The 13,344-nt window shown below is 51.4% G+C and overlaps 4 protein-coding genes across 4 annotated transcripts; all 4 read left to right on the top strand.

Annotated features, from left to right (window-relative positions):
• Nucleotides 1-1,397: 1,397 nt before the first annotated feature.
• IUM83_19739 (Extracellular dioxygenase) lies at nt 1,398-1,724 on the top strand (the record flags this gene model as incomplete). The annotated part of the gene is made up of 1 exon (XM_067944803.1): nt 1,398-1,724. The coding sequence occupies one exon, from the start codon at nt 1,398-1,400 to the stop codon at nt 1,722-1,724; it is 327 nt and encodes a 108-aa protein (XP_067790215.1).
• Nucleotides 1,725-3,058: 1,334 nt separating this feature from the next.
• Nucleotides 3,059-3,667, top strand: IUM83_19738 (putative secreted RxLR effector protein; the record flags this gene model as incomplete). The annotated part of the gene is made up of 1 exon (XM_067944802.1): nt 3,059-3,667. One exon carries the CDS (start codon nt 3,059-3,061, stop codon nt 3,665-3,667), a length of 609 nt encoding a protein of 202 aa, XP_067790214.1.
• Nucleotides 3,668-3,944: 277 nt separating this feature from the next.
• IUM83_19737 (Avirulence (Avh) protein) lies at nt 3,945-10,134 on the top strand (the record flags this gene model as incomplete). Its single annotated transcript, XM_067944801.1, has 2 exons — nt 3,945-4,158; nt 9,635-10,134. 2 exons carry the CDS (start codon nt 3,945-3,947, stop codon nt 10,132-10,134), a joined length of 714 nt encoding a protein of 237 aa, XP_067790212.1.
• A 45-nt stretch (nt 10,135-10,179) lies between these two features.
• Nucleotides 10,180-11,214, top strand: IUM83_19736 (suppressor of RNA silencing; the record flags this gene model as incomplete). The annotated part of the gene is made up of 1 exon (XM_067944800.1): nt 10,180-11,214. The coding sequence occupies one exon, from the start codon at nt 10,180-10,182 to the stop codon at nt 11,212-11,214; it is 1,035 nt and encodes a 344-aa protein (XP_067790211.1).
• Between the last annotated feature and the right edge of the window lie 2,130 nt (nt 11,215-13,344).

The following is a 13,344-nucleotide window of genomic DNA, read 5'->3' as shown; positions in this document are numbered from 1 at the left end:
ACCTGAATTTACTGGTGATGAGTTCCAGCTGCTATTGACCTCGATGGCTATTAAGGACAAGCTGATCACTGCAAAGAACCTGCAGGCGAATGCTATCTGTGAACGCGTACATTTGGAGATAATGACTATTCTTCGGGTTCGACCAGATCTGAATGACCAGCTGGAAGTTGCTTTGGATTACGCGGCCTATGCTATCCGAGCCAGCTATCACTCCGTGCTACGAGCTTCTCCTGCGCAGTTGCTGTTCGGAGAAGACATGATCACGCGGCAATGTTGTGCAAGGTCGACACAAATTATCACCACCCCCATCCCAATACAAAATCCAATTTTAACCGAAACCCCGTACAAGTCGATATGACCAAAGATTTGTAGTGGGCATGCTTTCGGGTGCTCACACGTTGACACTAGCACTCTGGGAGCTCGCTGTGACAGTATCCTAGCATTGTAAATAGTGTTAGCTGTAGCAGTGGAGCACGACATAGCCTCATATGCGATATTGAGCGTGAAGCGATCGCCAACGTAGATCTCAGTGGTAAGTCAGCAGTATCCATATGATTTGCTATAGAGATTTAAGCCACCAGAACCCACACACCAGGCTTGAGGCTTGCTCTGGTGGGGATGCCTGTGGCTATCCGACCCTTTTTCGGGACCGGGTTCTGATACCCCTCATTACACTATGGGGCATTTTTCGGCACTTGGGGTCTTCAGCCCACCCAACTATCCTACACCGATGTGCGGGTTGGCAGGGCGGACCACTCCACGGAGTGGCTGCTCGTCCAAGATATTGCCTATCTCCGGCCTCCGTGGAAAGTCCCGCACTCGGCGGGGATCGATCCCGGTACCTCCCGGTCTCCGCGTCAGGGTTTGACCACTGGCCCACGGGGATCGGTATATGATTTGCTATAGAACGATCAGTGAATGAGAGCCTCAGTCGACAGCTACTCGTACTTTAAAATCCACGCCTCAGTCCGACACCACCGTTCGCGTCCGAGTGCACTTAATAGGTTGCTTGTAGGATCGCGAGTAACCGTCGTGTTCTGCACGAGCTAACGCGTCTAACTAACTGCCGAAAGTACCGTATATGAGATCTCCTACTTCAGAGAGATCTCCTAATTCCTACCGGTCGATAGCCAATCAAATACATGACAGCTTCCACGTCGACAGTAGAGATCTCCTAATTCAGAGTCTAAAAACGGTGCAGAGCGTACAAACAGTGCCCCTTCATTCCAAGAAAAGCGCCATGGTCAGCAACAAGGGCGGACCAGGACAACCGGAACTGGGAAGCTACCCAAGCAGTTCAAGCGGGTGGCAATAACTTACCACCACAAGCGCAGCCAGCGGATATCTCCTGGAATAAGCCCCTAAAAGATGCTATGCGAAAAAATTGGGTTGGAAATATGCTACAGCAGCTTCGAAGTTCAACTGCAACCATCCCGTTCAAGCTGAAGCCACCCTCGCGGCAGCAGTTAATCAGTTGGACTAAATCAGCGTGGGACTCGCTGTCGGCCCAGATTGTTATGAGCAGCTTTGAGAAGGCAATGATCATTCCTAAACAGGTTAGAAGTGCTCATCTTACCGACCAAAATGCGTTCGACGCCGAGCCAGATTGGGCCATGCTCGATCGGCTGCTAGATGAGGTTCCCGTGATTCGCCACTTCGTAGACCCGAATCGAGACATCGATACGCTGGTGCTGGAGGAAGACAATGTAGACAACGAGGCTTAATACATGTATATGCATACCGGTAGGAATCTGCACTCTACTTTCAACATCGTTTTGCTTGACATTCATGGTACATAAATTCGTCGGTACTTGTACATCTCGTGTACCATTTACAACAGTACAACTTCAATATTCTGGGGTCTGATGTAGGAGATCTCATATACGGTATGCCCACTACAAATCTCTGGTCATATCGCCTTGTACGGGGTTTCGGTTAAAATTGGATTTTGTATTGGGATGGGGGTAGTCCTAATTTGTGTCGACCTTGCACAACCAGTTTGTTGTATACGAGCCACCCGTTAAAGTGAAAAACGCGAGTGTTAGCACATAGCAGGTCTTTCTCAGCGTCTTTCACAACTACTGTCGAACCCCCACCTCAAAATGATAAAGATTGATTGAGTTATAAGTGAGCACAGGGGTGGTCCTATAGTTTTGACGCGCACTGTACCTTGGCAAATATCGCATCTTTGGTGATGAAGTGGCGTGAGGGACCTTTATAATGATTAAGTAATTCGGGAGGACATATGGCTTTTTCGTGTGCAAATCAGTCTGCATTTGAAAATCGCGCTTTTCACGAATTCCTGCACTTGTGCACATCTACGGCTCCTACGAGTTTGTGCTCACTATCCTTCGATCTTATCCCAGTCCATGACTCGAGCATGTATTTATTCGATAGAGAGGGAGATCAACAAGTAGAAGCGCGGGTTCTGAGCGAAGTATGAGGGGGCTTGTTGCTATGCTCGATGTGGTAGGCACAGGCATGGTATTGAAATGGTTCGAAACATGCGAATACGAACCCGCTAGCATGCGAGGACCGCCTCGGCATTTGTCCAGTCACCAGCGTACCGGTCGAGATCATTAACTGCGGTTCGTCAGACTGCAGACAGCCCTGAGCAAACTTACACCGGTACTTTTACTTTGTCTTGTGTGTGTATGGGGGGTTCTACGTAAATCGGCAAAACACACAACTATGCACACACTGAAAACCCGTGATTTTACGGTTGACTACATCTGGGAAACCCAGTGGGATGGGAGCACATGGTTGTTGTTTGGTTGTCGAGCAGATGTCGTGACTTATATAAAGCAACATACGGGTGGTCCTATAGTTTTGACGCGCACTGTACTGGGTGTATGTAGCTTATATAAGTCACGACATCGGCTCGACAACCAAACAGCAACCATGTGCTCCCATCCCACTGGGTTTCCCAGATGTAGTCAACCGTACCTGTCGGTACCGCGTATTACGGCACTGAATATGTACATGGACGTTGCGCACCATCAAACACCACGGACTCCAGCGACACCAGCGCTCACTTCAGTTTTGTAGTCCTCACACGATGGCCATCGAGTGGAGGATCCTGTTGCTTGCTGTCGCCGCTGTCCTTGCGAACGTCGATGCCTACTCGGACTGGAACGCCAGAACGCCAACGCTTCCGACCGGCATCCATGCCAGTCGATCTCTGAGGGTCAACGAGGTCGAAGAGAGAGCGGGCCTGCCCGTCTCCATCGTCGAAAAGGCCAAAGTCGCATTGCTGCTTGCCGCCTCCGCTAAGAAAATTGCGGGATGGCTGACAAAGGGGAAACCTGCCAATGACGTCTTCGTGCGCTTGGGCTTGAACAAGGCGGGAGACAAGCTGTTTCAGAAACCGCGATTCCTGACCTGGGCCAAGTACGTGAATGATTTAGGCGAGCAAGCACCCGGGAAGGCCACCACGATGCTATCAACACTGAAAGTTCAGTACAGCGACGAAGCCCTGACACAAATGGTCATCGCCGCCAAGACGGCGGATGACACAAAGGACGTCCCCAACCAGCTGCAACTGCAGCAAATTCACAGCTGGCTGTCCAAGGGGGAATCTCCGGACGACGCGTTTAATCTGTTCAAGCTCAACAAGGTGGGGGATGACCTCCTCGCCAACCCGGAGCTGGTCACGATGAACACGTAGGTGAAACTCTTCAACTACGCGAACCCCAGTAGGAAAACGACGTTGATTTCGACCATGACGAATAGCTACGGCGAGGCAGGTGTGGTCAAAATTCTCCAGGAGGCGATGAAGGTTCCGGAGACAAAAGTCATGGCGGAAAATCTGGAGGCCGATAGATGCTCAAGGACTGGCTAACCAGCGGACTGTCCCCGGACAGCGTTTTCAAGATGTTGAAGCTTGACAAGGTGGGGGACACACGCTGTTCAGTAATCCCCTGCTGGTCTCGTAGACCAAGTACATGAATGCGTTCAACCAGAAGAACCCCGACAAGTCAGCGACGTTGGCGGCACATTACGGCGACGATGGTGTCGCAGCTATGCTGAAATCCGGAGACGTGTCCAACATATTGACGTTGACCAAGTCCGGGGATAAGCTGTTCGAAAACCCGCAGTTCCTCACTTGGATCCAGTTCGTGGACGACCCACGAAAGCAAGCCTTGGACGAACATGCGGGTAGGGGAACAAAAAGTGGGTGAGAAAACGCTTCCACGAAAAAGAGTGAACATGAAAAGCCTGATTTTCGAGTTCTCCTCCCTAAAGTGTGAGAATAACGAACATTATTGCGAGCTTCCCTCCCGATATTCGTTCTCGCGGATTTTGTATTTAAGCGGATCTGGCGTGTTCGTATCCTACGCGTTGGATTGGCTGAAAATCGCACGATCTTCCACAGCCGCACTGAAATTTACCGAGCTCACTCGCGAAGATATTCTCTGCCCAAGAAGCGGTCTGCGCTCGCGTGTGCTGAGCTTCCGACGCGCTCGAAGTACAGCCGACAGACTCGTGGCCACCGCAGGAACTCACTGTGCCGCCAGTCTAATGACTTCATGCCAGTGGCTCTGCCGCCAAGCATCGAGATCACAGCGCAGCCGACAAGACTAGAGACCTCCACAGGGACTTACTTCACATCCAGTCCACACTCGTGACATCTGCAGAGACCCACGACACCTCCAGCCAGGACGTGACGATGGCAGAGCCACCTTCTGTGGTCCGCCAAGCAGTGGAAGAGTTCCAGGGCCTTGGACCCTTCGAGCTGGTACCTCCACGACCAAAGGAGACTTCGTACATATTCAAGTGGGGGGAGGGTGTGTGTGTCAAGTACGTCGAGAACGGGAAGGAGGTCTTTGCGTGGCTTGTTTGGCTGACGAGGCGTGTCGGACGTCAGGAAAAAACCTGTTCAAGCTCTATGCTGGCAAAACGACCATGGCCGTGAAGCACCTCCAGAAGATTCACAGCGTTGGTTCGCCGAAAACGGAGGCAGCGACCATCAAGAAGCGCAAACACGACAATGATTACAGCCACCTGTCATCGTCCGTCCTGTACTCAAACAACCCAATCCGGCTAAACGTGATGATGACCACCCTCATGATCATCAACCATAACTTGGCGTTTCGTATGGTTAAGTACGAAGAGACAAGACTCATTCAAACGCTGCTCTATAAGGACGAGATGAAGACCGAGATAACTACGAAGCAGGTGAAGGAAGCCATAGTGGAGCTGTATTCTTCAACACGTAAGGAAATCACAAACTATCTGTAAGAGAACCGAGAGGACTGCCCGAACTTTACGCTCGTGGCAGATTTTTGGACTTGCAAAACAACGCAAGACAAGTTTCTTGGGTTGCGGGTTTACCTGGTGGATAAGGCCTGGCAGTACAAGTTCAATCTCTTGGGTACGAGAAAGTTCAGCCCCGTGTATGGAGATCGTGATGGCGGCATCTTAAAGCCCTTCAAAGCGTGGCTGAAGCACATGCTCGAGGACTTCAGCTTAGCGACGAGCGATTTCTATGGGGCTACCAGCGACTCAGGAGGTGACGTGAAATCGATGCTGTGCAAAGAACTCAATCTGCACTGGGAGTGGTGCTTCGCACACATGGCCCACGCAGCTACAAAGTCATCATGCGGTATAAATAAAGCTGCTAGTGCTGCAGCTAACCCGGAGATGGCGGACTTAATCTCACAGCTGGTAAGAACATTCTTTCAGGTCAAGGCGGTGTCTGTCGCTGGGAGCTTATTTGCAGAGCTCTGTAAGTCTAAGACTAAGGGTGCCTCCACGCGGCTTGTTGGATATTCTACGTCACGTTTCTTGAGCATGACGTGCTCATTGGAGAGAGTTCTTGAGATGCCGCCTGCAATAACTGCGTGGTATGAAGAGCGAGCTCATAAAGCACTTCGTGCCAACCAGTCGCCACCCGAGTTCCCGTTGGCTAATCGCCATGACGACTTGGTCCATGTGTTGTCTGTGTTGAGGCAAATCGGTGAGATCAAGCGAATATGTCAAGCAGAGCATCCTATTCAAGTTGACGTGCTCGCGCAGCTGTATATGGCGCGTATTCACGACCTCGACCCTAAACAGCCTTTGCCACACTACCTATCAACCGACAAAAATCCTCGTTGGATTCCTGCAAGTGACCTTACACCACTGGCTGCGGATGTGCGAAGATTATTGCGCGAAACATTGGATGAACGCTTCTTCAGCAGATATTACAACGACAAGCAATTCCAAGAGTGTCAATTTGTATGTGAAATGCAGTTGAAACTCCACCCTATCTTCAAACGAACCGAAAGGAGTCTCGGTCATGCAGTGATTTCGTCGTGCCGTCAGCATGGCAAAAATGGAAGAGATGCTGTAACCAAGAAGAATGATGTGAACGCCAAAATTCGCTGCAACTTATTGGACTTATTTAAGGCAGTAAGTGAATCCGCGGACGTCTCTGAATTTGAACCACCTCCCCCTGTTGTGCAAGTCAGCCGACTGGAAGCGGCATTTGCGCCCAGATCAAGCCGACCATCAACCTTTAGCAGGCAGGATCGACGTGCAGAAGAGGAACTCGATCGATGGCTAGAGGATCCGGTTGACATTGCACGAAAGGAGGACTACACACCAAAGGAATCAGTACTTGATATTTGGCAAAGACTAGAGCATCAAGGCGACTACCGTATCATACCAAAAGCTGTGAGAGTGCTGTTCTCAATACCCGTATCTTCGTGTCAGATTGAGCGTGATTTTGGCGTAAGCGGACAGATGGTAACTACACAGCGCACGACGTTAGCTGAGCACAACATCGATATGTGTGCATTCCTGAACAGGAACAGCGACTTCGTTGACTTGCTGCAGTGTGAGGAGATCCCAAAGGGACAGCATCACTTGCACACACCTACCAGCATCACCTTCCCCATCGCCGAAGAAATGGACTACGACCTGGACGAGATGACAAGCGACCTTCTGGCCGATTTCGCTTCTAATATGTAACTACCTGACGACTTCGAGGAGAAATCGGAATGGTAAATGTATTATGAAATCGGCAAGATGACTAGTGAGTGAGTTAATACACGCATTGTGTTTTGCTTTTCGTTAAGCATTGCTTACCTTGCCGGCCAGCTGCACTTGACAACACTTGATCAGTAGCAATATTCACATTCCACTGCTCGACAAGTAGCGTTGTGCTGTTTGCTCCGCTCTCAGTTGCGCTTGAAGCTGAAGATCTGACTCGAGTACACTTAGTGCCACCTGTTTGTGTGCTCGCGCTCGATGATGTGTGTGTCGTGCAGGGGCTCGGGCGCGCCCTCGAAGTGCCTGAAATCGCAAAAGGCCGGTGGATGTCGGCCATAGTGGTGGGGAATATCCTTAATATTCCTCGGTTTGTGACGAAGAACGAGTCCCCGCTGCCACAGCCGAGGTTGGCCTCACAACCACCATCCTGTTCGATATGCACCGCTCCGGTGATGCCATGAGTGGCAGACTAGTCGTTTGTAGTGTCTGTGGCGCTTGATTTTCTGTCTGCGTCTCAGCACTTGACGCCAACGTAGTGTGGACCATCGCCGCCGTGTGAGGCTGACCCCTGGCCGACGCTACAGGCACTTTTGAGTCATCATCGAGGTTGCTTGGCCGACGGCTGTCTGTATTAGGCAGTTCAATAGGAGAGGCGGGTCGTGGTGCGTGTCGGTAGGATTTCTCCCATGCCTCTAGCGTCTTCTTTTCGAATTCACTATCTCTGTCAGAGTCGCTGACACCTTCGCCGTCGCTGCTCCAGTCGGGTTCGTAGTGTGTCGTTCGACTTCTCTGGAGTTCGTCTACTGACGTCAGCTCACGGATGGTCTCCTTAATCGTCTTGGAGACGACTTCAACAGCCGACTGCAAGCTGTGTTCAATGCTGTATTGGGAAGGTTTGGGCTGACCAGCTGGTGCAGGATCTTGTCGCACCGAGTCATCACCAGACCGGGGATCCTTGCCCTGCAGAGCGTTGATACACAGACCCACCTCCTTCTTCACGAGACTTGCAATAGTACTTTCAAGGCCGACACATTCACTTTGCTGGCTTTGCTTCTCTATACGCGCGCACTTCTTCTTGATATGCTCATGAAGATCCACTGTCGCGTCCGGTTGACGCTGCATTTGTGGATTTACCTCCGATTGCGTGTTCATAAGCAGCTTCTGGATGCGTGCTTCAAGGTGACGGTTTGCGTGCATTGTTGTTTCTATAATGAAGCCGCGAACGTATTCGTAGAGAGGCCCATCTACATCGCGAGCGCACCGCAACAATTCATCGTGAATTGAGTTGCACGCCTTGTGGAGATCTAGCTCTACTGAGATCTTCATTGCAAATGAAACACCTTCCATCGCCATTTCCACTTGATGCTTCACCATCTCGCTCATCTGGTGGTTGCGACTGGGTCCGCGAAGAGCCACAGCTAGTTTGCCTACGACAAGTTGCTGTACGTGGTCCATAACTTCCGCCGCTATGCCCTCTGTCGACCTTTCCACTTGCTGTTGGATGATCTGCGCTGCCTCTTGTGTGAGGCTGGTTCGACCTTGAGACATCGCAAGCTTGTCGTCGACGAGTTTGAGCACATGCTCCATTACTGTCGCTGCGACGTTTCTAGTTGCTGCTGTACAATCTGTGATGTCTGCTCGGCGAGATTGCGTCCAACGAGCTTGTCTTCGATGAGCTTTTGCACATGCTCCATCATCGGCGATAGCGTGCCGTCCACGTTACGCTCCATCAGCGCCAAGTTCTGGCGGATTACGTCCGTCTGAGACACGATCACCATCTGCGAGTCGCGAATCCCCTTCTGTACGTCGTGAATCGCCTGGGTAAGTCTGGCACGAACGTAGCTCTCAATTTGCCCGCCTCGTTCATCTTGGACCTTCTGCAGTTGTTGCAGTTGCTCCCAGAGGCTGGCTTGCGTAGCCGTCAGCGCTTCTCCGAGCTTTAGGGCCATGTTGCGTTGTTGGTCCGTGAGCTGCCTTACGCTAGTCTCTGTTGAGGCCTTCACAGCCATCAACGCGGCGTTTTGGGCGTGCTTTTGCCCTTCCTGCTGGAACTGCAAGGCAGCATGCTCTCTTGCCAGCACCTGAGTCTTGAGGAGAAACTGGTGGGCGAGCGCAGCGACGTGGTCCTTGACGCTGGGGCCGGGTGCGTGAACAGATGTAGTTGCGGCGGTGTCAGCGACGACAAGCGCTGCGCTATGACAGCCCCAGCGGTGTCGATCTCTCCGTCGTCATTGCCGTCGATTTCCATGCCGCCGTCGTTCTCCACATAGTTCTGAACAGCAGCAGCTTGAGCGCGAGCTTGAGCGCGAGTTAGCACCATCGTCGGGAAGATTGTAATATTCTCCCGCCTTTCCAAGATCTTGATAAATTACTATTTGACTAATAGCCAATCGCAGGGGAAAATCCTTTCTGCCAACCAGACCGGCGAGAAGCGAACACAGCGCACTGTGCAGTGCACACGCCAGCATATTCCCCCGCAAAAACCGATATTACGGACGAAGCTCTAAAACCTCGAGAACAATATTCTTGAGGTTTTTTACCTCCCGACTTCGTTCCACGAACAGTGTTCTTCCAATGTTCGTCCAAGGCTTGCACGAAAGAGCAGAATGGCTACATCGCTGATGACATCTTACCACGAAGTACGGCGACGAGGCGTTAGTGAATTTGATAGAAGCCGTCAAGAAGGTCGCAAACACGAAGGACATCACCACCAAGCTAGAGGTCCAGGAATTCCAGTACTGGGCTAACATCGGCAAGTCTCCGGACGACGTATTCAAGCTGTACCTGCTCAACATAGCAGGAGATGACCTGCTGTTGAGCCCGCGGCTGGCCGAGTGGTCCAACTACGTGAAGGTCTTCAACCAGCAGAATTCCAAGCACCAGTCGTCGCTGCTTACTGTCATGACCAAGAGCTTCGGCGACGGTGGCGTGGTGCAGATACTGGAGGCCGCGAAAAAGGTCAGTAGCACGGCAAGCACCGCGAAACGACTCGAGTCGGAGCAGATACAGCGCTGGCTGCTGATGTCCACGGACGACGTGTTCAAATTGCTGAAGCTCGACAAGGCGGGGGAGAAGATGTTCGGCAGCCCGCAGTTGAACGTGTGGGGGAAGTACATGAGTGCTTTTAACACGGAGAACCCGGACAAGAAGATGAGTTAGATCGCGGCGTTGACCACGCATTACTGCGACGATGGCGTCATTACGATGCTTGATGCGGCGAAGAAGGTGCCGAGCACGGAGGCGCTTGCCATGAGACTGCAGTCCGAGCAGCTACAGCACCGGTTAAGCACAGATAAGGATCCAGCCACGGTATTCACGCTGTTCAAACTGGACAGGATAGGGCGAGACAAGCTCTGGGCTAGTCCTCAATTCAGCACTTACATCAAGTACGCGGACAACTTCTTCGTCAAGAACCCCAACAAGAGAGTGACTACGATCGGAGTGGTCCGCTTGAAGTACGGCGACGACGGTCTGTTAACCATGATCATCGCAGCAGAGAAGGAGCCAGGTATGCAGAAAATTGCCAAGCGAGTAGAACAAGAGTTGTTCCAAGCTTGGAAGGCGGACCTTCGCACCCCGGACGAAGCTTTCGAGAACCGGAGGCTTGGAAATGTAGGGGACAGCCTTTTGGAGAGCCCGCTGTTCGGCTACTACACGAGGTTCCTGAACGATTACAACAACGTCCATGCAGGCAAGGAAGCTACGATGATCTCGGCATTGACGACGCACTACGACGACGAGGCCCTGACCTCGATGCTGGTAGCATCGAAGAAGGTCCCGAGTACGGAGAAACTCGCTACCAAGTTGCAGGACGACCAGATCAAGTTCTGGCTCGCTGAAAAGAACCCGATTGTAAAACCTGATGAGCTCTTCAAGTCGCTGAGGCTCGACGAGTCGGTGGACGACCTGCTCACCAGTCCGTTTTTGGACACCTGGGCCAGTTATCTCAACGCATATAACGCGAAGTACCCCCCTGGCGACAACGTGTTGATGACCGATATCTTTAGAGCTGCCTTTGGCGATCAGGATCTCATAAGGATGCTCATTAAAGTAAAAGAAGTCTCGAGTACCAAGAAGATCGCCACAAGCTTGCAGGCTTCGCTACTCAAACAGTGGGTTCTGGACCGAGCACCTCCAGAGAACCTCGCCAAGGTTCTGAAAGCAGGAGGAGTGGCAGACGATGTGAGCGCAGATATTCTTGCAGCATACACCACTAAATTCAAGGATATCAACGGATAGCTAGGGACAACAGCTCGTGCGAGGTAGATACAGGACGCCAGGCATATTCAGCTCCCTCGGTAATTGATGGCACCTAATGTAGGATTAGTGGCCGTGGCACTGGTTGGCACCAGAATGTCACGTGCCCTGTTAAAAAACGACGTGGAGGAGTTTACACTTGTGCGATAGTTGGAAAAATGAAGACTGATTGATGTTTAGAGTGGCTGGAAGCCTACAGCTGGAGCTACTATAAAATGTAGAGTAGTAAAAGTGAAAACCAACGCAGACCTGCGATCGAGCAGATCAGCGCCGAGGAAAAACTCGTAACCTCCGAGGCCGTTGGCTCAGGAGTTGCGACGGCGTCTTGTCAATCCACGGGATTGTCCGTGACACAGAATGCTTTCCTGATGATTCTTTTACCCAACGCCCGACATTTGCGTCCGATATTTACTCTTTAGGTATGTGCATTGTGGAAACTCTACGTGCCGTGGAGACAGTGAAAACTGGCAAAAGTTGGCGTAGCTGCTTGTCATGGTGTCGTCTTGACTGAGGTGCGGTGAAATGTCAGGCCACCCATGCCATCACGCCCTTCAATCTGTGAAGACTGTCAATGGGAATTGGTGGGACGGATGTGTACTGTGGTCGGAGATGAATTAGCTAGGCTGGCGAGTAGGAAAGCTAACGCGAAGAATGGACATGCTGAGATCGTCCAGTGTCTGCTGGAACGACATCGTATTGGTGCCAACCATAAAAACCAGTGCGGGGACACCGCGATTCGCCTGACTGTTGACCATGACTATCAGGATATCCGGCGTATGCTCACGCCAATTCTTCGACTTCACCCCCGGACAGAACACCGATGAAATTCAATCTTCCAAAACGTCATTAAGGGCTTCAATACCCCGTCAGAAGTCGAATTTACTCGCATCTGTAGAAGCGGAAGTATTCGGTGCATGGCGCCGGAGTGCCTACCTGATGCAAAGAAAACGACAACCAACCGGGGTAACAATAGCCCCCAGATATCTACTCCCTCGGCATACGCATTGTGAAAGCGCATCGGGTTGTGGAGACCCCACAATATGGAGAATATTGAGCGTGTGAAAGCTGGGAAGGAGTCTCAACCCTGCTTGCCTTGGAGAGGACTCGAATAACATGAAGTGAGATTTCACGCTACCAAAGAGAAACTGCCCTCGCAGCCCACGATCTACAGTGACGAGCAGTGGGCTTTAGTTGAGCCGATGTGTGCATTCAAGCCGAAGGAGCGAATGAAATGTCTACGTTGGTGGATCGCTTGGTACAACCAGCCAATCACCAAGACACTAGTGCCAGTGCCACGTCAGAACAAGTGAAATGGAAGCCTGTTCCGGCAGTCATTGAACAAGCAAGGGATCTACTGGACCAACTGCGCAGTGGTACGGATCGGGCGTTCTCGTTGTACGCGTCATTGTGGGGCCACCTCGAGAGTACACTGAGATATTGCCGACAAACAGAGCGAAGAGTGCCAAAACGCGTCTTATACCCTGGTTGCCGAAGCAAATAGAGCTACGTTGGAGCTGTAAGGTGTAGGAGATAGTCTTATCTCCTTAGCTGCGGTGACTATGCGTTATTACACTTTGAATCGTCGTCTGGACAAGCTCTGCGACGCGTACCACCGTGTACTGCGTCCCGAATGAGGTCGATACTGCTGTAGAAGCATGTTCTCTCGTGATCTGTGCTGACATTGCGTGTGGAAGTATTAGTTAGCGTTATATGGCCATCGAGAGACTGCTACTTCCAATGCCCAATGCAACTTTGATATGAACACCTCTTTTTTTTTTTTCAGTGCGCCACAGTCCGCCACAGTGTACTCAGTTCATGTGATCTACGGAGACTTTCAGTTATAAAATTGTACAGCAGCGGCAGGATATCGAACTGAGATCAGTCATCTATCGCACCATCCGAGCAGGCCGAACTCAACAGAAACATGTAAGTGTGCGGGGGCCGGAGCTCAGACTGTTGGCTGGTTGACCTCTGGTAGAATATTGATACATGTAGCTTTGCTGCAGGAAGCGTGTGAGCCCATAATCATATTTAACCTTGGCGTAATTGGCCACGAATTACTTCCTTTAGAGCGTGACGGGGCCGTAGTGAACCAAGTGCCGTTTTTCTCGT

This window comes from Phytophthora cinnamomi (genome assembly GCF_018691715.1).
Source record: "Phytophthora cinnamomi strain GKB4 chromosome Unknown Contig48, whole genome shotgun sequence".
NCBI classification, from domain to species: domain Eukaryota; phylum Oomycota; class Peronosporomycetes; order Peronosporales; family Peronosporaceae; genus Phytophthora; species Phytophthora cinnamomi.
This window is presented reverse-complemented; position numbering and strand designations above follow the sequence as displayed.